General features: G+C 59.4%; 11 protein-coding genes across 11 annotated transcripts; 4 read left to right on the forward strand and 7 right to left on the reverse strand.

The window, feature by feature from the left end:
* Positions 1-106: 106 nt before the first annotated feature.
* BDZ90DRAFT_281310 (ARP23 complex 20 kDa subunit) lies at positions 107-1,107 on the forward strand. The gene is made up of 5 exons (XM_025509351.1): positions 107-125; positions 189-288; positions 378-466; positions 547-855; positions 938-1,107. Exons 1-5 carry the CDS (start codon positions 123-125, stop codon positions 944-946), a joined length of 510 nt encoding a protein of 169 aa, XP_025360093.1. The 5' UTR covers positions 107-122; the 3' UTR covers positions 947-1,107.
* On the reverse strand, positions 1,046-6,451 carry BDZ90DRAFT_281311 (hypothetical protein; the record flags this gene model as incomplete). The annotated part of the gene is made up of 3 exons (XM_025509352.1): positions 1,046-5,181; positions 5,263-6,104; positions 6,171-6,451. The coding sequence occupies 3 exons, from the start codon at positions 6,449-6,451 to the stop codon at positions 1,046-1,048; spliced, it is 5,259 nt and encodes a 1,752-aa protein (XP_025360094.1).
* Positions 6,452-6,694: 243 nt separating this feature from the next.
* On the forward strand, positions 6,695-8,204 carry BDZ90DRAFT_66575 (putative PPG1-phospho protein phosphatase PPG catalytic chain). Its single transcript, XM_025509762.1, has 4 exons — positions 6,695-7,343; positions 7,417-7,530; positions 7,606-7,859; positions 7,937-8,204. Exons 1-4 carry the CDS (start codon positions 6,984-6,986, stop codon positions 8,145-8,147), a joined length of 939 nt encoding a protein of 312 aa, XP_025360095.1. The 5' UTR covers positions 6,695-6,983; the 3' UTR covers positions 8,148-8,204.
* On the reverse strand, positions 8,040-10,058 carry BDZ90DRAFT_281313 (GMP synthase). The gene is made up of 2 exons (XM_025509353.1): positions 9,396-10,058; positions 8,040-9,313 (listed from the first exon to the last, which is right to left on the reverse strand). Exons 1-2 carry the CDS (start codon positions 10,014-10,016, stop codon positions 8,261-8,263), a joined length of 1,674 nt encoding a protein of 557 aa, XP_025360096.1. The 5' UTR covers positions 10,017-10,058; the 3' UTR covers positions 8,040-8,260.
* Positions 10,059-10,245: 187 nt separating this feature from the next.
* BDZ90DRAFT_233936 (hypothetical protein) lies at positions 10,246-12,686 on the forward strand. The gene has a single exon (XM_025506827.1). The coding sequence runs from the start codon at positions 10,393-10,395 to the stop codon at positions 12,622-12,624; it is 2,232 nt and encodes a 743-aa protein (XP_025360097.1). The 5' UTR covers positions 10,246-10,392; the 3' UTR covers positions 12,625-12,686.
* Positions 12,678-14,976, reverse strand: BDZ90DRAFT_228251 (hypothetical protein; the record flags this gene model as incomplete). Its single annotated transcript, XM_025504801.1, has 2 exons — positions 12,678-14,543; positions 14,620-14,976. The coding sequence occupies 2 exons, from the start codon at positions 14,974-14,976 to the stop codon at positions 12,678-12,680; spliced, it is 2,223 nt and encodes a 740-aa protein (XP_025360098.1).
* Positions 14,977-15,267: 291 nt separating this feature from the next.
* BDZ90DRAFT_233939 (ribosomal protein S27e) lies at positions 15,268-15,624 on the reverse strand (the record flags this gene model as incomplete). The annotated part of the gene is made up of 1 exon (XM_025506828.1): positions 15,268-15,624. A coding segment is annotated over exon 1 (154 nt), but the record flags the coding sequence as incomplete, so codon positions are not given.
* On the reverse strand, positions 15,268-16,340 carry BDZ90DRAFT_242959 (hypothetical protein). The gene is made up of 2 exons (XM_025507419.1): positions 15,699-16,340; positions 15,268-15,623 (listed from the first exon to the last, which is right to left on the reverse strand). Exon 1 carries the CDS (start codon positions 16,027-16,029, stop codon positions 15,751-15,753), a length of 279 nt encoding a protein of 92 aa, XP_025360099.1. The 5' UTR covers positions 16,030-16,340; the 3' UTR covers positions 15,268-15,623; positions 15,699-15,750.
* Positions 16,341-16,576: 236 nt separating this feature from the next.
* On the reverse strand, positions 16,577-18,179 carry BDZ90DRAFT_233940 (DUF1295-domain-containing protein). The gene has a single exon (XM_025506829.1). The coding sequence runs from the start codon at positions 18,117-18,119 to the stop codon at positions 16,767-16,769; it is 1,353 nt and encodes a 450-aa protein (XP_025360101.1). The 5' UTR covers positions 18,120-18,179; the 3' UTR covers positions 16,577-16,766.
* Positions 18,180-18,440: 261 nt separating this feature from the next.
* Positions 18,441-20,393, forward strand: BDZ90DRAFT_262138 (hypothetical protein; the record flags this gene model as incomplete). Its single annotated transcript, XM_025508448.1, has 4 exons — positions 18,441-18,612; positions 18,814-19,098; positions 19,164-19,216; positions 19,284-20,393. 4 exons carry the CDS (start codon positions 18,441-18,443, stop codon positions 20,391-20,393), a joined length of 1,620 nt encoding a protein of 539 aa, XP_025360102.1.
* Positions 20,394-20,518: 125 nt separating this feature from the next.
* On the reverse strand, positions 20,519-23,470 carry BDZ90DRAFT_246970 (potassium/sodium eff; the record flags this gene model as incomplete). Its single annotated transcript, XM_025507582.1, has 1 exon — positions 20,519-23,470. One exon carries the CDS (start codon positions 23,468-23,470, stop codon positions 20,519-20,521), a length of 2,952 nt encoding a protein of 983 aa, XP_025360103.1.
* Positions 23,471-23,488: the final 18 nt, after the last annotated feature.

The raw sequence follows: 23,488 nt of genomic DNA on the forward strand, positions 1-23,488 counted from the left end.
CGCGAGTCGAGAGGCGCTCAACCTCCCCGCACGGACGCCGAGACGAGTTGGACTGGACGGGAGGCGAAGCCGGCGTTGGTTTCTTGTCAACCTCGACATCGATACCAGCAGAACCGTTTGTCATGGTGAGCAGGCGCGGGGCAGGCGCAGGCGCGGCCCACACTGACCCGTCTTCATCTTTTGCGCAGTCAAACACCCTCCGCCCTTACCTCTCATGCGTCCGTGCTACGCTCACGGCGGCCATGACGTTGGAGGACTTTGCTTCGCAGGTTGTTGAAAGGCATAACAGTGGGTGCACGAGATGCTGGCATATAGGCGGTAGACCGCGGGTGAGAATGCTCACCGCCATCATGAACCTCGCCATCTCACCCTCGCAGAGCCTGAAGTGGAAGTTGGAACCAGCCCGGAAGTCCTCCTCACGCCTCTGACCATTTCGAGGAATGAGAACGAGCGAGTTCTCATCGAGGTGAGTGCGATGAGACGAAGCAGAATAAGCTCTGATGCTCATCCAGCAATCAACCTCGCCTCCTCGCCTCGCACCCACAGCCATCAATCAACTCCATCCGCCTCTCAATCCGCATCAAGCAATCTGACGACATCGAGCGCCAACTCTCCCACAAGTTCACCCGCTTCATGACCCAACGAGCCGACTCATTCGTCATCCTTCGCCGCAAGCCAGTACCTGGATACGACATCTCGTTCCTCATCACAAACGCACACGCAGAGACGATGTTGAAGCACAAGCTTGTAGACTTCATCATCCAATTCATGGAGGATGTGGACAAGGAGATTAGCGAGATGAAGTTGAGCTTGAATGCGAGGGCGAGAATTGTCGCAGAGAGCTATCTGGGGACGGTGAGCCAATTGAGAGGACGTGACGAGACGCTGTGTATGCTAGTGCTGACTTGCTCCGTCCTCTTGCTCCCCACCGTGACAGTTTGCATGAGCAAGCGGGCGCCGTCGCGCGATGAGAATGGTCACTCTTGTATTCATAACCGCGCGCGATGAGAATGGTCCACGCTTGTATTCGTCAACGCACCTCTCATCATCCACCCCGCTTCTTCCCTCCAGCGCCAGCACCACCCCTCCCTCTTCCCCGACCCCGACCCGCACCTTCTGCCCCGCCGGCCTCGCCCTCGCCACTAGCACTCGCTGAGCTGTTGCGCCTCTTCCTGCCACCGCCTGCAGCACTCGACGTCGAATTCTTTCGCTTCCTGGCAGGCGCTGCGACTTTGCTTCCATCCCCTTCATTCGCTGCATCGCCCTTGCCACCTCGTCCGCCTCCCGCTGACGATGCATTGCTCGCTGTACTGCCCGCTCGAGCTCGTTTCTTGGTCGTCCCAGCAGCGGGCGCCGTAGTCGTCGCCGCCGCGGCCGAGCTTCCGCCACTCGATGACGCTGCTCCTTGATTTGCGCCGCTCGAAGCCATACGCTGCCTTTGTGCGGTGAGAAAGGCATCCAGTGTCCTCACTGGGCCATTGGGTAGACCGACAAAGCGAGAGAGGCTGGCCATCCTACTCTCTTCCTCCGTCCTCGCATCAGCGTCGGGCGTGTCGCCCTTTTCTTCCTCATCCGCACGGCGCAACCGCTCATCCAAATCTCCATACTCCTCGCGCCAGTCCTCCTCCCCCCTCTCACTCCGCAATGCCCTCCATCCCTCATCGGCCTCATCGCCTGCACTCGTCACCCCGCGCCGCACGGCGTCAAGCGTACGATGATCGGCAGCGGGGTCGCTGGGCGTGTCGGTCGTGCGGCGAGGTTGGAACAGAGAGAGGGGGAGGGACAGGTGATTAGCCAATGGCGGCAAGGTGAGAGGGTGTGAATACTTGGCGTGGACGGATGCGTAGGGCCCGAGGACGGCGGGCGTGGATGTCGATGTTTGCAGAGGAAGAACGCCCGGACGAGAAATGGGGCTGGCCGCAGAGCCTGACTCTGTAGCAACGCTTTCCAGCGGCATCGTCCAGCTCCAAGGCTTATCGGGAGCCGGACTCCACTCGCCGCGCTCCAGCGCAGCCTGCAGCGACGGAGCGACGATCAAGTCGGCCGTGGCGCTTGACTTGCTTGCAGGTGAAGAGGGGAGTAAGCGACGCATCTGCTCAACGCGGCTCGACCACAATGAGTTGCGAGCCTCGGCCTCTGACGCAAGGTTGAATCGATCCGCAAAGCTAGGGCCGGGTGGCTCAGCTGCTTGTTGTTGCATGAGAGCCGAGACCGAGCCCAGCATATCGGCGGGCATCTCGACTTGTAGGTAGACGACAACGTCCCGCAGCTGAAGATACTCGTCTTCTTCTGCGGTTCCAGGCTGGGCAGTGAGGGCGAGCGAGTAGAGACGTTGTTGCGTGAGGGTAATGGCGATGAGGTGGGGCAGCTTGGACCTGATCTTGCTGCTGGACCAGAAGGCTGAGGAGCGACTGGCAAGGACGAGGAGCTGCAAGAGGGTAGTGATGGGGGCTGACTCGGTCCACGACTTCTTGTTGAGCGGTGCACTGATGCTGCCGAGCCCGAAACACACACGGTCAAAGAGATCCTCCGCCGATTCTGCGCTAGTAGCCGGCAATCTCTGTCCCTCGCAGGCGTCGAGCAGGAGCATCTTGAACATGGCCAGGATGGCTTGCAGAGACAGGACCGCTCGCGTCTCTCCATGATCATCAGCAGCAGCAGCGCCCTTGCTGCCATTGCTGAGACTGGCCGCAGCCGCTCGCAGCCCCATGTCCACAATAGCTGTTTGGAGCCGGTTACCTCCGATTTGCCAGAGTCGCAGGCCGTGGGGCAAGCTCGCAGCGCCATCTACGAGGAACAGGGGCTGCAACAGAGCTGAAGCAAGCTCTTGAACCTTATCGTCCACTTCACGCTCTTTGCTCGTGTCGCTGTCAATCTGTGAAGTCAAACGAGCAAGGACAATGCCAAGCTCTTCGACCAGGAAGGCGATGTCTAGAGGCTGCGATGTCGCTGCGGCGGTGAGAGAAGAAACTTCCACCTTGAGGGGGTCTTGACCGAGGAGAGAAGAAGGCATTGCCTCATCGCGTACGGTGCGAAGGAGTAGAGACAGGGCCTCAAGTCGCTGCTCGAAGGGCAATGTCGCATGGACTTGGTCTCGCAGCACAGATGGCTGGGCGATGATGAGGTCTCGCAGACTGTCTTGCGAGCAGACGGCCGTAAGGATAGCTGTGGCGTCGTCTGCAGATACTGCGGGCGAGATTGCCGTACTCGAAAAGCTGGCAAGGCCGGCTACGTAGACGGCGACACGAAGCAAGCTAGCCGGCTCAGTTTGGCAAAGCACTGCGCGTAGGAGGATATCTTGGCTGAGAGTACGACTTGAAGGGCTTGCCTCATCTCTGGAGTAGAGGAAGCGTAGCAACGATATGCCAAGAGCAAGTCTTATTGTCGCATCGTCGTCCTGTGCCCGCTCATCCAGGTCTCTGACCGCCGCAACCGCGAAACCTGGTAGCACGAGCGTATCGACGAGTTCTTGCGTCGAGAGGCAGCCTCGTGTGCAGAGCTGCGAGAGCGTCGACGCCACCAAGTCGACGTTCGGCTGAGCTATCGGCGAGGTCCATCCTCGCAAACTTGCATCGAGCCTAGTCCGCGATGCTGAGCTGAACGTCGACCGCAAGAGCCTGTCTTTGGCCTCAAGTAGTGTTGCCTCGGCGTTGCTCTCCACGGCGCAGCGAAGAAAGGCTTCGAACGCGGCGATCGCGTCAGGCGCCGCTGGACTGCCTGCGTCGTGCTGCACGGCCTGCCCTTCGATCCGCTCGATGATCAGCTGCAACACCGTCAAGTCTCCCGTGCTGGTGAACGCCTGCAATGCCGCGGCAGGCAGCGGTGCTCTCTCTTCTGACTTGGAGAGCGTGCTATCCAGAGCTGCCAACCTCGTCGCCAAGCCGGCGTACGGTCGTCGGGTCGCCCAGATCTTTGCGTGACAATCAAGCATCGCTCGTACGAGCTTGATTTGAGCGACGACGGTCAGGATGGTCTGCGATCCATCCGTCAATCGCTGCAGGACGGCGCTCATCAGCTCCACCACATGACCCCAATGCTGTGCCTCTTCCATCACAGAGAGGAGCAAGGCCGTCTGCTCAATATCGAGCACTGATGCGCTGCTGACCCACTGTAGAGCCGAAGGCAGGAGATGGACTCCAAGCAGATTGCTCAGAGTAAAGCGGTTCGCCTGCCAGAGATGCGGCAGAGCGGACAGCATCTCTGCCCTCGTCATCCTGCCACCGTCTCGAGCGCCACTTCCATCAGAGAGGAACGCGAATACGCTCCCCAACTCGCGCAAAGCCCTGCGATGCGTAGCCTCCTCACGCGTTTCCTTTGCTCTAGCGCCGTAGATTGCCAAGCGCCTCTGATGAACTAGGCTGACGGATCCCGACGGCACCGGGATGGCTCGAAGGAGCCTCACCTGCAAGCTGGAGGCAGCGCGCGAACCAAGGGCGGGGGCCGGCGAGACGTCGTTGGGAGTCGTGGTCGAGCTGAACGCCAGCCCTCTAGCTGTAAGTCTATGTAAGAACCTCGGATAGGAGAACAATCCCAGCTCAGTCAGCTGCGAGAAGAGGGCGACTATCTCCTCGAAGTGAACAGGACGGGCGGATTCGTCCAGCTCGTCAAGATCTTCCAGCCAGGCGATGAGACATTGCGTCAGGTCGAAGCTTGAGGCGCTGCTAGCAGTTGACGTGGTCGCGGTGGATCCGTCACTGCGTCTCGCTTTCTTACGTGCACGCTTCTCTTTTTCTTGGCGGTTAGAGAGGAGTTGGAGGAGGCGGGCGATCAAGGCAGGTCGCCAGGGGCTGGGCGGACGGGAAGTGGCGGTCGCCCAGTTGAGTAGGGCGTGGATTGTTGAACGCGGGCGAACGACGGCTTCGACGCTGATCATGACTTGACGAAAGAGCATTTCGATTGCTGATGGGTCGCCATTGAATTCGTCGAGGTGCCGCATGAGGAGGTGAAGGGGTGCCGGCGGCGGCGGCGAGGAGGGGCTGTGGTCGAAGAAGAGGGCGGCGCTGCGCTCCTGAGCAATGTCAAGTGTGCGCCGCATCGACAGGTCTGCGCCAAGCTCGCTGAGGAGAAGCGCACGGTGTCGATGCCACAAGTTGAAAGAGACGAAGCTCTCTGGCGAATGGCGAGCAGTCTTGCTTAGGATAGAGCTGAGCGAGTCGACGAGATGGCGGGCAAAGGCATCGTCTGCGCGGCGGCGCGCTATCGCTCTGATTGAGGCAAGATGATTGCAAGCTGCAGCGACGACCACTGCAGATAGGTGCGCACTCTCGAATGCATCATCCAGCCAATCCTCGACGAGAGTCAAGACGATTGCGAGCTGGGCAAGCGTCGCAGAGGAGAAGGCATCGACGATGAAGGCAACCCACTGTCGTCTGTCGAGTAGATTGTTCGCCAGCAGAGTACTCATCAGAAGCACAGAGTACCTCCATTTTGCAGCCCAACGAGCGCGAGTTTGCTCGTCGGCGAGTGCGGAGGACGGAGGGCGGGTAGCGTTAGCGCTCGTCGGAGGCTTAGCCGTCGGCGTCGCTGCCGGCGTTGAAGGGGCAGTCGTCGCCACCGCCCCTGCTTCGCCGTTCTCCACTGGATCCGTTAGCTCAGCTAGCTGCTTTTTGAGCCACGAAGTGCAACTATTGGTGAAATCGACCGAGTACGAGGAGGACGACGCAGTTGCTGCGCTTCGACTACGGGCTAGAATGTCACTTGCTCCGACGCATTGAATGAACCAGAGAGCGCGAGAAATCTCGACACTGTGTGGCTGAGGCGTCATGGTAGGTGACGCTGGTTGACGAGCGGCGCTGGACCCTTGCGAAGAAGTAGGCTGCGATGGATTGACGCCTAGCCAGAGCATCTCCAATATCCTCTCTCCTCGAAAGCCATGAGGGATGTTCTTGGCCAGGCGCGAAAGAGGTACGCTCGAGTCTGCAAGATCTCTCACGTAAGCATTTAGCTTAGCTTCGTTGAGCGTGACGCGAGGCGGTGGGCGAAAGGTGTGATGCTTGACCGAAGGCAGGGAGGCAAAGTAGTCCCGGCGCTGAAGCGTTTCGCCAAAGACGGTGTTCAGGGCTGGAATGAGGGTGGGCAGGAGGCCGAGGATGAGGCCGTGTGCGCTGCCGGGAGGGATACAATATCAGCTGGATCGAAGTCGACTGCCATTCTCGTCAGCATATACGCACGAAAAGCCCTCATTGCTGACTGCTTGCTTTGCTTGTATGCCGTGCTTGACGTGGACCTCGCTCATGTCTTCCTCGATCTGGCCGGCTTTGGGCGGGTAGAAATCTGGAACAGACAGAGCCTGAGATCCTGGATGCATGAGTGGTCTCCATGATGGTGGTAGAGGTTGATATGCTACGGCTGGCAGGTTGAGAGCAGCTGGCGAGTCCTGGCGAGAGGACGACGACTGTGTCGAAGGCGACGCCGCTGCCTCAGCGGGTGTACCAGCCGATCGAGTTGCCATGACACGACTGCCTGTCTTCTGTGGTCCAGTGTGAGATGCTGATGGTGCTGCTGCTGCTGCTGCTGCTCATGACATCGTGAGGCGTCGAGGAGACAAACGAGGCTTGGAAGCAAAGCAACGGCAGAGCTGCAACGCTCACCTCAACGACGACGCACAGACGCGGACTGAGCGCTCTCGCAATGGCCTCGATTGCCGTCCGTCGGTCCGCCAAAGGTTCCGCCAAAGGTTCCGCGCTCCTTTCATCTCGACCAGAACTTCCCAACTCGCAGCAATCGCCACTACGCCTCATAGATACCACTGCGCTAGGGCAAGAAGACGCTCTCTCCTCCCCTTCGCATCTACCAACGTCAAAACAATTGCGCAGGTTGAGCAGCATAGATCAATCTTGCTTGCGTGCTCTCGACAGGCCCGGACGCCACTTGCCGCCAACGCCTCCGACCTCATCGATACCCGGCGAATCGAGCGACCCGACCTCTTCAGCATCTTTCCCCCTCTTCTCCCATAGCATCGTCACCCACACTCTCTCGCTACAATGGCCTTCGATCTTGATGCATGCATCGCCACCCTCTTGCGCAAGCAGCTCCTCGGCGAGGCCCTCCTCAAAGAGATCTGCGAAAAGACGAAAGAGCTCCTCATGCGTGAGGGCAACGTAGTCCACATTTCTGCACCCGTTACCGTAGTGGGAGACATCCACGGGCAATTCTACGACTTGATAGAGATCTTCAGAATAGGAGGCTACTCCCCGCATACAAACTACCTCTTCCTAGGAGACTATGTGGATCGCGGCCTCTTCTCGGTCGAGACGATCAGCCTGTTGACTTGTTTGAAGCTGCGATATCCGGATAGGGTGCAGCTGATTAGGGGCAACCACGAGAGTCGAGCGGTCACGCAGGTGAGCAGGCAAAGAGGCGTCAGGCAGGAAGGAGCATCGGAGGCGTCGAGCTGACCCTTTCACGCTTGCGTAGACGTACGGCTTCTATACGGAGTGCACACGCAAGTACGGCGGATCAACAAAGGTCTGGCAGCACTTCACGGACATGTTTGACTTTCTGACCCTGTCCGTGGTCATTGACGACCAGGTGAGCGCGTGCTGGCGACTCCAATCTCCGCGTACACCCTTCTCACCCCCCACCCCCTCTCCATCCTCACTCCAGATCTTCTGTGTCCACGGCGGTCTCTCCCCTTCCGTCCACTACATCGACCAGATCAAAGTTATCGATCGTTTCCGCGAGATCCCGCACGAAGGGCCCATGGCTGACCTCGTTTGGTCAGATCCAGACCCGGACAAGGAGGAATTTGCCATCTCACCGCGAGGGGCCGGATACACCTTTGGGAGCACCATTGTCTCGCACTTCCTGGAAAGGAACGGGATGAATCATATTCTCAGAGCTCATCAGCTTTGCATGGAGTGCGTTCAGCGGCGTGTTGTTAGTAGTGGTGCGCATGCGCTGACATCGACGTATTTTCTGCTTTGCGCACGCGCAGAGGCTTCTCGGTCCTGTACGACGACAAGCTCAGCACGGTGTGGAGTGCGCCAAACTACTGCTATCGATGCGGCAACATGGCTTCAATCCTTGAGGTTGGGCCGGGCGGGACAAAGCATTTCAATACCTTCATGGCGGCGCCGGAGAACGAGAGAGATGGACCGTTGCAGGCGGCAGAGAAGAAGCACGATGCGGTGGAGTATTTCCTGTGACTGCGAAGAGAACAAAGGAGACGCTGCTGTTCTGCTGCCCCGTGTACTACTAGATCGCCGCTATTCATGATACGCTGTATGCATTCTATTCCGAGCACGCACACGATCCCCGCCTACAGCCACTCAATCGTCGCCGGGGGCTTGGAGCTGATGTCGAGCACGACGCGGTTCACCCCGGCTACCTCGTTGGTGATGCGGTTGCTCACCTTGCAAAGGAACTCAAAGGGGAAGGGGAACCACGTAGCCGTCATAAAGTCGGTCGTCTGCGCAGCTCGCAGCGCGATGACCTGGTCGTAGGTGCGCTTGTCACCTTGCACACCCACTGCTCGTACGGGCAGCAGCACCGCAAACGCTTGCGAGATGTCGTCGTAGAAGCCAGCGTTGCGAATCTCCTCGATGTAGATCTGGTCTGCCTTTTGCAGAATTTCGACCTGAGAGCGAGTGACGGCGCCGAGGATACGGATGGCCAGCCCAGGGCCGGGGAAAGGGTGGCGTCCCACAAGGTGGGCAGGAATACCGAGCAGCTTTCCCAACGCTCGCACCTCGTCCTTGAACAACTCGCGCAAAGGCTCGATGAGCTTGAGCTTCATGTCCTCGAGCAGTCCGCCGACATTGTGGTGCGTCTTGATCGTGGCTGATGGGCCCTTGAAAGAGATGGACTCGATGACATCCGGGTAGAGGGTGCCCTGCAGGAGGAACTCGTACTTGCCCTTTGCCTCGTGCGCCCGACCTGCCTTCAGCGCCGCAGCTTCCTCCTCTTCGGCCTCACGCTCGAGCTTAGCTCCTTCCTCCTCGAATACGTTGATGAAAGTGTTGCCGATGATCTTGCGCTTCTGCTCTGGGTCCTCGACTCCCTCGAGACGGCTCAAGAACAGATCTGAGGCGTCTACGACGGTGAGCTTGACGCCCAAATCCTCCGACAGCATCTTGTGCACCTGCGCCGCCTCGTTGGATCGCAACACGCCGTTATCGACCATGACGGCGTGGAAACGGTCACCAATGGCCTCGTGCATCAGCTTGGCGGCGACGGACGAGTCGACACCGCCAGAGATGGCGCCGATGACCCTACCCTTGGGGCCGACGATTTCGCGAATACGAGCGATCTCCTTGTCAATGAAGGTGGACATGGTCCAGTTGCGGCGGCATCCGCAGATGGTGACAAAGGCCTGTCCGCGGGGTGAAAGAGCATAGAGAGTGATGTCAGCTTCTAGCCGACCGCACTGCATGCTTGTTCTCGCGCCCACGCACCTCAAAAAGCTCCTTTCCCTTGGGCGAGTGCGTCACTTCCGGGTGGAACTGAATGCCATACATCGGCCTCTCCTTGTGCGCAATGGCCGTGTACGGCGAAGTAGCCGTCTTGGCGATGACCTCGAATCCTTCGGGCATCTTGGACAACTGGTCGCCGTGCGACATCCATACGGGGACCTCATCCGACTCGAGGTTGGCAAAGAGAGCATCCATGCGCTTGTCACCCGTCTTTACGACCTGCACAGTGCTCTGTCCATACTCTCTTCGATCGTGCGGGTCCACCTTGCCTCCGTGGTTCCAGGCAATCTCCTGCAATCCGTAGCAGATGCCGAGGATTGGGACGTCCAGCTTAAATACGTCGGGGTCGACACGAGGGGCTCCTTCGTCGTAGACTGAGTAAGGGGAGCCGGACAGAATAACACCTTTTGGAGACCAGTCGAGGTCTGCGATCTTCTGCGTGCAGGGGAGCATCTCGCAGTAGACGTTGAGCTCACGACATCTTCGGGTGATGAGGTGAGAATACTGCGAGCCAAAGTCGAGGATGAGGATCGAGTCGTATTGGCTGTGGATAGCCTCCGTGAGCGGAGGAGCTGCCGATGAGGACGATGCTGAGCCGTTCATGGCGGGCCAGTGATAAGATTGTGGGTGGGTTGAGAAGAAAAGTCGTCTCGACGACTGCAGCCTCTCTGTCCGCCCGTCTCGCCGCCTCGTATCGCGCCCGCCCAAAAAGTTCGCGTCGCCCGGAGCTCAATTTGGCTCGCGGCTTCGGGACTGAGCGACTTGGCCCAGGGAAACGAATTGCGAATTGCAACGTGGGCCCTTAGCGTGGACCTGCATCTGAGCTCTCAGCCGTGCATCCTCACGCCGTGATCTTCTAGGCAACGACCGTTTTGCCAAGATGTCCAGGCGTGTGACCTGGTGGCTCGTCTGAGCACGAGCGTCTTGCTTTCTTCCTCCTTTTCATCATCACCACCAAGTAGCTCCTCGCCGCGCTATCATGGAAGCCGCTCAAGCTGCCTCCATTGTCCGCCGGGCGCCATCCAATCCCACGGCTGGGCAAGGCGCCTCGTTGAACGGGCATGGCATCTTCGCCATCGTCGTCTTTGCCATCGTCATGTTCGTCGTCATCCAGCCTCTGCGCATACCGGTACCCTTTGCCGTGAGCGACTGGACAAGGGCCAAGTGGCGAAAGCTCAATCCGCCAGTGCATGATGAGCAAGAGCAGCATACAGTCACGGACAACGCAGCTACGCCTCCAGCAGGCCCTGATCCGCCGAGCCGCCCGGCCTCGCTCATGTCTGAACATCAGGTCGTCGACCACGGCACTCGTCGCGATCGCGTCTACCTGAATCTCAATCACGTGAATGCCCCAATCGTGGGCATCCTTTTCCTCCTGGCGACTAAGACCATCGGCGGCGAGCAGATCAAGCTAGGAATCGTAGGCGACGGTCACGTGGAGCCATACGATACGCTCCTGCTCTTCCTCTCCCTAGCATATATCGCCATCTCTCTCGACACTACGGGTCTGCTGCGCTTCTTGGCCTTTCACGTCTCCATTTCGGGTGGCAGGTCAGGGCCACGGCTCTTCTACTCCCTTTATGGCTTCTTCTTCTTCCTCGGTCTACTCGTAGGGAATGACGCCGTCGTGTTGTCGGGAACGAGCTTCTTGGTCTACTTTACGCGCATTGCAGGCATCTCACCGCCAGATGCGTGGATCTGGGCTCAATTTGCTGCGGCGAATATCGCGAGTGCAACGCTGGTGTCTTCGAACCTGACCAACGTAGTCGTCGCTACGGGCTTCGGCATCAAGTTTACGACGTACTCGGCTTTCATGGCTCTACCTACCGTGGCGAGCGGAGTGGTCGCCATCTTCTGCATTCGCGTCCTCTTCATCAATCGTCAGCCACGCGACAATCCCTTCAAGAAGATTGTCAAGAAGCTGCGAGAGCCCACGATGACGACCAATGGGGGTGCGCGCGTCAAGCCTGGAGTCGCGCTGCCAAGCTTACCTCGCCGACGCTCCACGATGAGCCGTACGTCCCACGTCGAGTCGCTGAAAAAGGTTGCAGGAGGCAAGGCCACGCCGGTCGAGGAGGAGGAGGAGCGTGGCGTAGAAGCCCAGACAGGTGTAGCTTCCGCATCTGCCGGTCCATCGTCAGCAGGGCGCTCATCAGCCACAGCGAGCGTTGCAGCCCGCAGTCATCGCGAGCAAGCCAGCGACAGCGACGATGATTCCCCCTCGCCCGCCGCGCGTCAGATCGTCTTCATGCCTCCGTACATGATCCCGCCTGACGTCAACCCACGCTCCGCCCTCAACGATCCATTCGGCGCCATCTGGGGCTCGGCAGTGATGGCTATCACGCTGGGCGTGCTGGTAGGCACATCGGTGCTGGGAACAGTCAAAGTCTATCAGGTCTCTCTACCTGGAGCCTTCTTGTGCCTGGCACGCGACTTCTTCAAGGATGTCAAGGACTGGCGCGCAGAGAGGTTGCGCAAACAGAGGGAGGGCGACTGCCCCGGCGGACGAGAGGCGGGGCGATGTGAGCCTGATGGGCGACCGTGCGAGGCTATCGAGTTGGAGCAGGTCGCGGCCGTGGCAAAGGAGCAAGAAGCAACCACACCATCACGGGGTCGTCCGCGCCCAAACGTCCTCCAGCGCATCATGGCCCTGCCACACTGCATCGCCCGGGTCCTGCCAACCGTCACGCACGTCTGCGCCCGTCTGCCCCTGCCCCTCCTCCCCTTCGCCTTCGGCATGTTCATCCTCGACGAATCGCTTGCTCACGTCGGCTTCATCACCATCATGGCCCGCGGGCTGGGCAAAGTATGCGCCGGTGGAGAATTGGGCACAGCCTTTTTTATTGGAATGCTGAGCGTAGTGCTGTGCTGCTTTGGAGGGACGAACATTGGAGCGTGCATCTTGCTTGTGCGCTCTTTCCAGGACGCGGCCTTCCAGGGCCAATTGCCTGCTCTGCCCACTGGAGAGGCAGAGTCAATCACTCGCGTGGCCCTCTACTCTTTGGCACTGGGCTCAAACGTCGGTGCGCTGGGAGGCACATTCGCTGCCTCCCTTGCTGGCCTGCTATGGAGGGGCAGCCTGCGACACGGTGGCATCACGGTGAAGCCGAGCAACTTCTTCCTCTGGAGCGCCGCGACTATGCCGCTCAGTCTGGCCGCCGGGGTTGTGGTGGTATGGGCGCAGGTGAAGAGCGGGAAGTGGCCAATGTAGGCGTGCAATAGAGCGTGTAGAGATCTATTTAATTCATTGCAACGTACGACTCGTCATTGTCTCCCTGGCACAGGCTCCATAGGCGCCGGCCCCCCTCCTGACATCGCATTGTGATACCCCGCCGCGCTGACTTGATGTCCGCTGAACGTGTACTCGACCATGACAAAGAAGATGAGCAGATGCATTCCAGCAGCGTAGAGCACTGCCGCGATTCTTGCTCTCCTATCTTTCACCAGCACGGTAGCAGCAGCGTGTAGCAACCTCTCCAGCGGGTTCAGCCGCGCCAGAGCGCTACGTTGCTCTCGACCGCGGAACGCTTCGAATGGATTCATGCTAGCTTCGTAGCGCCGACGGTACTTGTCTTCCGGGTGCGGAGTTGATGAGCCGGACGCAATGCTAGATGGAATGAGGCCGCCTCGCTCCTGTTGGTAGGATCTTTGCGGCGGATACGCGCCCGACGCATCCGTCCTTGCAGGTACGGCCGTGACCATGGAAGCGGCGCTTGACCCACTCCCGCCGTAGCTTTGGAGGTAGCGCACCTTCTCGTAGAGGGCGAGATTGTCCGCCTGCAGTCCCTTGACATCGCTGCGCAGTTGTGTTACTACGTCGAATTGCTTGCGGAGCTCCTCCTCCAACTCGGCGTTACGGGCGCGGAAACGGTCGCGCTGTGAGACGATGATGGGTAGAACACTTTCCGACGATGACGAGGAGGCCGGTGTCGATGTCGAGACGACGTTGCGGGCTGGTGCTGACGAGGATGCGCTCGTCGTCGCTGCCGTGCTGCCGTTCGCTTGAGGCTGGGCGGCTTTGCCCGCCTTGAAGTCAAGCTCCCCCTTCTCGATACGCCCCATCTCCTCCAACATTTCCTCAGCGCTCTGCGTTTTGCTGCCCGCCGGCTTCTGAGGAGCAGCCGCCGACTTGCTCTCACTCGCACCGCCCACCGCCATCAGGTCCGCCTCCAATCTCTCATTGAGCGCTGTCAACCTCTTGACCTCCTCACGCAGGTTCGGTACCTCGCTGGTCGAGGTTGCGCTTCCCTGCTCAAGCTCGTGGTGCTTAACGCGGAGAGTTGCCAGGTCGTCTTGAAGCTTCTTGTTCTTCTCCATGAGGAGCGCCTCGAGGGGTTTCGCCTTACTCCTGACGGCGGAATTGTCGTCCTCCTCCTCGTCCAAACCGCTGCTGAACTCCACGAGCCGCATTATTTCGAGCTCGCGCTTGATCTCGCCATAGTCTGCCATGCTGTCGAGCTTCTGGCGAAGCGTGGCCAACTCGTCGTTGCGCTCCTTGAGGGTACGTCGAACCTGGCCAAGCCCCTCCTCCGCCGACGCCAGCGATGCACGCTCCTTCTCTGCGGCCCCATCAAGCTCAGCCTGCAGCCTCGCCCTCCCCTCTTGCTCCTCACTCAATCTGCGCTCCAGGTCGGCAACCCTCTTGTCATCGGCGTCCCCAGCCTTGACCTTCTCCACCTCTTCTCTCAGCTGCTCATTGCGTCTCTCGACCGCAGCCACACGCTGCTGGGCTCTCTGCAAGTCAGCGGACAGCATCTCCACCTCTGCTGCCGATGCACCACCGCTCGGAGCTGCCGCAGCCGCTACATAGTCTGTTGCGCTCGCCAAGAGCCGTTTCTGCGCAGCTTCATGGCTCGCCCGCAACCCCTCGAGCTGCTTCTCCAGCTCCACCTCCCGCGCTTTTGCGTTGTCCAGTCGTTCCGAAAAGCGGGCAGCCGTCTCTGCTTCTACTGCGCTGCGCTGCTCCTCGAGGCGGTGGTCGAGTGACAAGACGCGTGATGTGAGTCGGGAGCGCTCTTCCTCGAGTTGGGGTAGCGAGGTAAGGCGTGATTGAAGGGAGGCATTCTCGGTGCGTAGCGAGGCGACTTGGCTGCGCAGCGCAGCGAGGTCTGGGTGGTTGGCGAATTGGTCCTGCCAAGGTGAAAAGGGTGGCATTGGTCAGCGCCTACTGTTCTCGCGTCTTGATTTGATGGTTGATGCCACTCACGATCAATTTCTCGACGACATTAGCGGGATCCTCGATGCCCCTCAACCTCTCCTCGACCCTCGTCACTCCTCCCTCGGCCTCTCGTGCCCTCTTTGTCAATTCATCGACTTCCCCCTGGTAAAGCTTCAGAAGCGGCTTGAATCCATCAATCTTTGCCGCATCGGTGTCGAGCTTCTTCCAGCTGCGCGTCTCCTCTGCGAGCTTCTTGCGCGATTGCAATGAAGACGTCTGCAGGCTAGTGAGCGGGGTGACGAGCTGCGTGAGGTGCGATTGGAGGGAAGGGAGGTCCAATGATTTGTAGGAAGAAAGGATCGAGCTGAGCTGAGGTTGCGATGTCGATAACGCTGCTTCTGTCATGTTGTTGCGTGGGAGCGAGGCATCGAGGTGCCAGAGTCAGCGCTGAGCGTTGAGCGTTGAGCGTTGGTCTTGCTGGAACGAAGGCAAAGTTGCGCTCAGATCAGGCCGACACTTCGTCTGTCCGCCCGCCCTCTCGGCCGCTCCTCAACCCGCTCAGCCAGTGAGAGCAAAGGGCTCCAGGCGGGCGCTAGAAGCATGATGATCAATACGAGAGCATACAGCCAATCACACGACACAATCGCTGCCTGCGGTCAAGACGACGGTGCTACGGAGTCATAGTGATTACTTCGGCGCCTTGCACGCCCGCATACAAGCACATCCTCGACCCCGTCTTCGCAACCTTTTTGAATACCACGACGAGAAGCTACATCCCTTACGCCTGATAGCGATGAAGCAGCATCCACACTCTCGCCTGGTCAGCCTCCTGTCCACTACTCTCCTTGCACTATCACCCCGCGCCGCCGCGCCGCCGGGTTTCGCCATTAGCTCACCTTGCGACGGAAGGAGCATCCCTCAGTCAGCCTGGCCTTACCACCCGTGGGCTGGGCGAGGACCTGCGAGCACGACCCGCACATGACGACGCTGTGAGCGTGCGAAAAGACCGTGGTGATGGCGAAGCAGCCGGGGCACTTGACGTCCATGAAGTACTGGAGGCGACAAGATGGATAGGTTCGGTGTCAGGACTGGGGAACGTCTTGGCGGCAGGACAACGCTGCACGCACCGAGTTGGGGCTCTGTACCAATCGCTTAAGCTTGTGGCATTGAGCTTGCTGCTCAGTAGAAGGGTTGAGGAGGTCGACGGCAAGAGTCTGTGCGAGGGAAGATGAAGTGAGTCAGCAAGTGGGAATCGAGATGAGTGGGGAGAGCAGGGGAAAGGGCACGACGTCCTGTTCGCCTTTGTAGGTTGACCAAGCCAGCGACATCGTGAGCTGAGATGCTCTGCGATGCCCAGAGCAGACGTGCTGAAAGGCCGGGCAGAACCCAGAGTATCTCTAGCGTGCAAGCACGATCCTTCGGCAGACTACCCTTCCCCCGGACGAAATGAGCTGTCATGCTCCTCGCCGCGGCCGTCCAGAGCGGCCATGGGGTGATAACCACCAGCTCAAGGCATCGAAGGCAGCCCGAGCTACTTCCATAGCCCTTCTTTCGACCCCAGGACGGCCACAAAGGCCCACGAAGACGGCATCGACTGCAACGTCCTCGATGTCCTTCCCTAATCTCAAGCAACCCTGCTACCCGCGGCTGCTTGCATCACTCATCTTCCCGACGGCACAGCGCCTCCTCCTGCAATGCCCGCGATTGTCATCTCTTCTCGTCTTGAATACGTACCATCTTTGTCGAGCTTGTGTTGTTCGAAGAAAGATGAAGGTGGGGTGATGCAGTAAGATCCCAAGTCCGAGGTGTGCGGTCGAGTGACCGCCACCCGCCGTGCCGCCCACGGCCCAAGGACGAGGCGAGTCGAGTCCCGCCTCGAGTCCGCTCCGCCTGTCCGCCCTCCTCGGGACCGACCGACGTCGCCTTTGTGTCTCACAACTGAGAAAGTTGGTCGTCGCAATGCAACGAAGGTATGCTTGACGCGACGCGATCAACACAAGATGAGAAGAGGTGAAGTGGTCACATTGATGCCATTTTGAATAGATAGAATGCGAAGAGCACCGCTCAATGAGAGGACTCATTCTTCGAACGCTGTTTATCGATATCATCGTCGCCTTCGCCCTGCTCCCTCCCCTCCAGTCGTATCCTCCCTCTCTAGGGTATCTCTTTCTTCCCCGACCCACCTACGCTAGCACCTACTTCGTCTTGCTCCCCGCCGCATTTCCACCCCACACCTCGTCATATACCTTCTTCCTCTCCTCCTCTCCCACGACGACGCGGAACCACACCTTTCTCAGGATTGTCTCCAACGGGTTGAAAGGCGCAACGGCCCTCTTGTAGCTCTTGTACAGCGGGTACTTCTTGGCCGACATCTTCTCCGTGTAGTCAGTCGAGGCGGCAAACAAGCCACTCATGGCCACGGGTGAGATGAGCGCGTAGTTGAGAACCAGAGCGTGACCCAGCTTGAGCATCTCACGCGCCGTGTGGTGCGAAGAGGTGAAGAGGGAAGGGTAAAATGTAATGGCCACAAAGAGGTAGAGCAGCCACCAGACGCATTGTTCGCAGGCAAAGTTGGGGTGGCGCGACCATGCCCAAAGCCCCTTGGTGACGAAGCCACGCTTCCTGTCGGCCTCGGTGAAGAGCTGCGCGCCGTCGCTGTAGCCAAAAGTGACTGCCTCGTCCTTCGTTGCCTGACTGTTGTCCTTGCCTTCGCGCTTCTGAGGCAGCCCAAAGAGGCTAGCCTTGTAGCCACGCTTCCAGTTCTGGTAAACTTGTTGTTGGTGGTCAGCAAGGAACTCGAAGCCCAAGTTGACGAGGAAGACTGCTGCAAGGATCAGATCGGCCGTGGTGAGCTGCAGTGTCGGGCTTGAGGCGAGGACGCCACGAGCGCTGAATGTGGTGGAGAGGAGCATATACTGCGGGAGGGCGGTGATAGCCAGCAGGATGTTCTGAATAATCGCAATGAAGAAGAAGGCGAAGAGCTCCCACTGCCAGCGGGGCATGCCCTTCCGCAGCTCGGGCCAGCGATAGTCCTCTTCGCCGACCTTGAAGAAGCCTCGGCGCCAGGCGTTGAAGGTGAGACGTGACGACCAGAGAAGCTGCAGTGCCAGCATCAGTGCAAGACGAGGCTGCAGCTGAGCGGTGACGTTGGAGTTGCCGGCGAGCTTCTTTCCCCAGAAGCTGAGGGCAGCTACAGGGTCACTGGCTGCGCCCTTGAGAGTCCCCTTTGCCAATCCGCTCGCAATGAGCTTGGCGGCGATCACCGGCTGCAGCGTGAAGTGAGCACCGTACCAGACCGGCGCAAACGTCCAGATGCGGTCCACCTGCGACGCGTTGCCTGTGATCTGCTGGGCGACATAGACGGCGGTAGAGGAGATGGTACAGAGTACGATGGCCGTGTGCAGTGGGTCAACGGTTGCGTAGTAAGTGAGCCAGGACTGCGGGCTGAGAGGGGAGTGAGAGGTGAAGAAGCTCTGCAGCGTGGGCAGAAACGACTTGAGAGTGGGTAGCAGGTGCGCAGACGCTTTGAGGTACTCGGTCGACGCCATGGCAGCTAGCGAGCGAGTGTTGATGGGGTAAGTTGGTTATGTGGATGGCAAAGGAAGGAGGACAAGACGGATGGAGTGGATCGGTGAGTGGATGGCTGAGGCCGAGCGAAATCAAGGATCAGGAGGCGATCCGTTGGAGCCGCCGCGCCTCTGCTCCAGTGCCCACATTGCCTCTTCCGCCTGCCTCCACTCCATCTCTGTCCGCCGCATCATTCGTCAGCCCGGCGTCGACGCCTCGCCAAGGCTGCTCAACGCTCCACTGCACGACGGAAACACGGCTCAGCAACTAATCGCACCCACTGAATTCACGACTCGTTGACCATGGCGAGAGCTGCGAGCGCCAGTGGTAGCAGCGCAAAGAAGGCTCGCCCGCCTGCTCGCTACGCAAGAAAGAAGAGCGCCAAGTCTTCAAAGCAATCCTTCTCGTCCGATCGATCCCAGTCGCATACCGCCGTGTTCAGGCCGTCCGTGTCGCGCAGCAGTAGTCGCGGCAGTAGCATATAGGGTACCGTGTGGCAGTCTCTGACCAGCCGTGGCTACATTCTGCCCCGTGTACGCTTCTAGAGAGACTCTGCCCGGCGAAGAGAGTGGTGAATGCTGCCAACGAGTCGTCCAAGGCATTGAGCTGGTCCTCCAACTTGCGCGCGTCTTGCCTGCTGACTTGACTGCGTCGCCTTTCTTCCCTCGTCGCAAGATTCTACTCTGCGTAACGCCACGTCCACCACATCGAAGCGCCTTACCCTTCCCGCACACCTCACGCAGACGGTCGAAGCATCCGCCGCCAGAAGCTATGCAGCCACGAGTGGCCTGGGCGACCATTTTGCTGCTCAGCGCTCGCACTCAGCTTCCTCTCTGAGGCGGGTGACCAGTAATGTCGGCGTCGGCTCGGTTCCTGCGGCACTGGCACGCTACCGTAGGAAGGCTGGCGTGCCGCGCGTGATCACCAACGCCAGTGCGATCATTGACGCATCGTCATCAGGTGAGCCGGCGAAGCTGCCCCAGGTGCCGAGTGTCATAGCTGACCGAGAATACGCCATCGCGCAGCATCTCGCCCCTCCCTAGACTCCACAACTCATCTTGAGCTAGCCACACAGCAGGTGAGCACCTCGCTCAGTTGCAACACCAGCATAGCTCAACTCCAGCTCTCCCTCATCCGCCTCGCAGCCCCCTCCTTGGATGCGTGACCTCATTCATTCCCAGTCACCTCAGTCTAATGTTGCTCAAGCTTCAGAATGGGGACCTACATCTGAGGAGCAAGAACAATTGAGCGCAGTGTACGCCAGCTCCCCAACGCAAAGCATCAACAGCAGCACGAGCAGCAAGCCATTCTCCGAGCCAGGTCTGGCAGATCTGCGCCACCTCACGCTCGCTCGAGCACCGAATGTTCGTCCGATTGACTATGCGGAGGAGGACCTTAATGCGGGTTATGCCAGCGACGAGTTTGCACTTGCTTCGCACCACTACGCCGACGGCGAAGAGACTACGTTGCTTGCCCAGCAAGAATTGACGTCTTCTCGCCCCCCGACCGCGCCTGAAATGCTCCGCCCTTGGTCGCCTCTGCGCAAGGACGGTCTTTCTTACCAAGAGGATGATGTGCAGACCGCCAAGGTCGCTACCACGAACAGTCACCTCCATGCCATTGAATTAGCCCGTCCGACCAAGAGTGTCAGCTTCGCCGACTCGCCACAGTTCCTCAGCGACGTTCTTACTGCCTCATCTGCTTCGCCCGGACATTCCTTTCTTACGCCAATGGATCCCTCCAACTCGGCGGACGGGCTTCAGCAGCTGCTTTCTGGCTCCTCTTCTTTGCTCTCGGACTCAACTGGCAAGACAACGCCAACAACTCCCACGTCTGCTTCTGAGCACTTCTCCACACTACTGAAGCCTCGCAGCCCATGGAGTTCGCCTTTTGCTCCACAGCTAGGTGGGATCGCCCGTAGACAAGGAGACGCGGCACCTCGTCCGTTGTACTCGGAGGCAGACGTCGAGATCTACAAGCGGGAGGTGCTCCTTGGCGGGCAGGCCGGCGCTGCCAGTAGCGAACAAGGGGAAGGCGCGAAGGATACCGGCAATCAGGGGCGATTCGAGACGTTCGACGACTATCCTGACGGCAGCACAACTCGCTCCGGCAGTGTCGCAGCCGCAATTGCTGACGTCGGACAAGATACACACAAGACGACTGCAGAGCAAGAGCAGCATCACTTCTTTGATTCGGAGGGACTTGGCGACGACGAGGACTATCAGGATGATTGTGAGGGCATGAGGAGCGATTGAGTGCGAGAGCGAGGAGTGGCGACGAGAGATTTACAGGAGATGAGGGGAAGAGGGGAGAAGATTTACAATGTTGGGTAGAGGTTTGCGAGGACGATGTGATCTCGAGGGTGTTCTGGTGACAATGGCTAAGCCTTCTCCTCAATGCCCTTGTCCTGCGAGTCTTTGACGCGTGGACGTGCCGTGCCGCCCGTGATGGCGGTGAGCCAGGGCCATCCGCCCCTCCTCGCGAGCCACTTCCATCCTTCCACGCTGAGCGTAAAGACAACCGTGGCAGCGAGAGCGACGCCCCACCCTACGCCACGGAGAGCGCCATGATGGAAGACGTCCGAGTTGAAACGCGGTACGTAGAGGCAGAGAGGGATGGTGGCTACACCGAAGAGGACCGACCAAAAGAGGATTTTGTTCCTTGCTACGTGCTTGATGGCCTTCCATGAGAGAAGTGTACCCTCCAGCGAGTGCATGGCCCAGGCGACGATCAAGTTCTGGAGGATGAGAGCCGTGAAGACCGCGGAGCGAGCTTGGAACACAACATCGCATGCCGGACCGCCGTTGGAGCCGTTGCACTCCACTCCGAGGTCGCCACCGCCCACCGCGTATATCATGACGACGAAAACGACGAGGCAGGTCCAGCCCATGGTGAAGCCGTACACGAGCATGTCGACCACGACCAGCTTGGAGAAGACGCCAGCTTTGCCATCGACAGGTGGACGCTCCATGATCTCAGCGCTAGGCACCTCCATTCCCAGTCCGACAGCAGGTAGTGATGCGGTGACCATGTTGGCCCACAAGATTTCCACCGCGGTGAGCGCAAAGACGCTTTCCCCGGTTCGGTCTTGGAACGCCAATCCAACAAGGAGAAGGATAACCTCGCCCACATTAGCGACGAGGAGAGCTATGATGAAGCGTTGAATGTTGTCGAAGATGGTACGCCCCTCGCGAACGGCTTGAACGATAGACTCAAAACAGTCGTCCGTCAATACCATGTCCGCCGCAGCTTTGGCTACGTCAGTACCGGTTTCGCCCATGGCAATACCGATGGGAGCTTGCTTGAGGGCGGGTGCGTCGTTGACTCCGTCACCAGTCATAGCAATGTAGAGGCCGCGACGACGGCCGGCTTGAACCATGCGTACCTTGGTGCTTGGAGAGCAGCGGGCGATGACGAGAGGTAGCGTGGGAAGGGCGTCGACCTCGGATTCGGAAAGGGCCTCAAACTCCTGGGCGGTCATGACTGCTCCTTTGCCCTCCGAATGGTCCTGCGGTAGGATGCCAACCTCGCGAGCGATGGCGCGAGCTGTGGCTGCGTGGTCACCTGTGAGCATGGAGACCGTGATGCCAGCCTTCTTGCAGGCGAGTACCGCAGGGAGGGAGGTAGGGCGTGGAGGGTCGTACAGGGCGCAGAGACCAAGGAAGGTCATGTCGCATTCCACCGTGGCGCGGGTGAGCGTGGCGGCGGGTTGAAGCAAATTCCGCGAAGCGAAAGCAAGGACTCGCAGCCCTTGCCCTGCAAGACGCTCGGCTTGAGCCGTAATACGCTGGCGTCGCTCCTCGGTCAGGTCGCTGTCACAGCGCGCAAGCACACGCTCGACAGCTCCCTTCATGAGGGCCTGTTCCTTCTCGCCATCCGGACTGGTGTACACGGTAGTCATAAGCTTGACGTCGCTGTCAAAGGGATACTCAACGACGAGCTGGTATCCCTCGGGCGTCTTCTTCTCGCTGTTGGGCACGTCTTGGCCGAGAAGCTTGGGGCGACCCAGACCGAGCTTGGTAGCCATGACAAGGAGGGCGATTTCCGTAGGGTCGCCGCGAGCTGACCAGCCTGTGCGTTCGGCGTCGGGTGGCATAAGCTCGGCGATGTTGCAGAGTGAGGCGGCCGTTGCTAGCTTGCGGACGTCATCAGGTAGCGAGCCGTTGTCGCAGTACTTCTCGGTGCCCACCTCCGCAATCCTGCCTACGGGCTCAAATGCGGTAGCGGCCTCCTCGACTTGATACTCTGCTCCATCCTCAAGCCAGAGCTTGCGCACGACCATCTTGCCCTGAGTAAGCGTACCAGTCTTGTCACTACAGATGTTCGTGACGCCGCCCAACGCTTCGAGGGCTTCAATCCTGCGCACCACGACGCCAGACTCTGCCATGCGCTTGGCGCCGACGGAGAAGGTGATGGTGAGGACCGGGATGAGCGACTCTGGAATGACACCGATGCCTAGCGCGATGGCGTAGAGCAAGATGTCTGAGTCGAGCTCGAATTCGGCGACGGAGAAGACGATGATGGCGCAGAGGACCGCGAGGCCGAGCAGAATATAGGCGAACTTGTTGAGCTTGATTTGCAGAGGAGTGCCGTGGCGAAGACCAAGCAGCGTAGCCGTCTTGTCCCAAACCTTGGACCAGAAGCCGCCCTTGTTGTTGGCTTGGCGCGAAGCCATCTCCTCTGCGATCTTGCCAATCTGAGTCTGGCGGCCGGTGGCGATGACGATGCCCGTGCCGCGACCCTTGGTGACGACGGTCGAGGAGTAGGCGAGGTTGATGCGGTCCGCGGCACCGAGGGCCAAGTTGGGGTCGAAAATAGTGTCGAGCGTCTTGGCTACGGGCAGCGATTCGCCCGTCAGAGCGGCTTCGGACGTCTCGAGGTTGGTGTGCGCGAGGAGGCGAACGTCTGCGGGTAGGACATCACCCGTCCGGAATGCAATGACATCGCCTGGTACAAGCTGAGCGGAGGGGGTGACACGCAGCTCGCCATCGCGGTAGACGGAAGCCGTGGGCGATGAGAGATCTCGCAGTGATGCCATGGTACGCTCTGCTTTCCACTCTTGCGTGAAGCCGATGACGATGTTGGTCACAATGACGGCGAGTACGACGCCACCTTCAACCCAGTCCTGCACGCCGAAGCTGAGCGCCATGGCTGCGAGGAGCACGACGGTGAGGCAGTTTGCCACCTGTCGGATGAAGATGGTCAAGGCAGACGTAGGTTTCTGCTCCGTGACAACATTGGCGCCGTGAAGCGTCTGACGCTCAGTGGCGTCGGTCGATGTGAGACCGGTGGTAGTAGAGTTGAGCACTTGAAGTAGTAGCTCGCCGGTCATGATATGCCCTCGCACTGC

Source organism: Jaminaea rosea (genome assembly GCF_003144245.1).
Source record: "Jaminaea rosea strain MCA 5214 unplaced genomic scaffold BDZ90scaffold_14, whole genome shotgun sequence".
Classification (NCBI taxonomy): Eukaryota; Fungi; Basidiomycota; class Exobasidiomycetes; order Microstromatales; genus Jaminaea; species Jaminaea rosea.

Coding starts and splice junctions, on each gene's coding strand:
- BDZ90DRAFT_66575 (XM_025509762.1), top strand. CDS start 6,984: ATGGCCTTCGATCTTGATGCATGCATCGCCACCCTCTTGCGCAAGCAG. Junction 7,344..7,416: donor AGAGTCGAGCGGTCACGCAG/GTGAGCAGGCAA, acceptor ACGCTTGCGTAG/ACGTACGGCTTCTATACGGA. Junction 7,860..7,936: donor GCTCATCAGCTTTGCATGGA/GTGCGTTCAGCG, acceptor GCGCACGCGCAG/AGGCTTCTCGGTCCTGTACG.
- BDZ90DRAFT_233936 (XM_025506827.1), top strand. CDS start 10,393: ATGGAAGCCGCTCAAGCTGCCTCCATTGTCCGCCGGGCGCCATCCAAT.
- BDZ90DRAFT_242959 (XM_025507419.1), bottom strand. CDS start 16,029: ATGACAGCTCATTTCGTCCGGGGGAAGGGTAGTCTGCCGAAGGATCGT.
- BDZ90DRAFT_281310 (XM_025509351.1), top strand. Junction 289..377: donor GGTTGTTGAAAGGCATAACA/GTGGGTGCACGA, acceptor TCACCCTCGCAG/AGCCTGAAGTGGAAGTTGGA. Junction 467..546: donor ACGAGCGAGTTCTCATCGAG/GTGAGTGCGATG, acceptor TCGCACCCACAG/CCATCAATCAACTCCATCCG.
- BDZ90DRAFT_281313 (XM_025509353.1), bottom strand. CDS start 10,016: ATGAACGGCTCAGCATCGTCCTCATCGGCAGCTCCTCCGCTCACGGAG. Junction 9,314..9,395: donor AGGGAAAGGAGCTTTTTGAG/GTGCGTGGGCGC, acceptor CCCCGCGGACAG/GCCTTTGTCACCATCTGCGG.
- BDZ90DRAFT_233940 (XM_025506829.1), bottom strand. CDS start 18,119: ATGGCGTCGACCGAGTACCTCAAAGCGTCTGCGCACCTGCTACCCACT.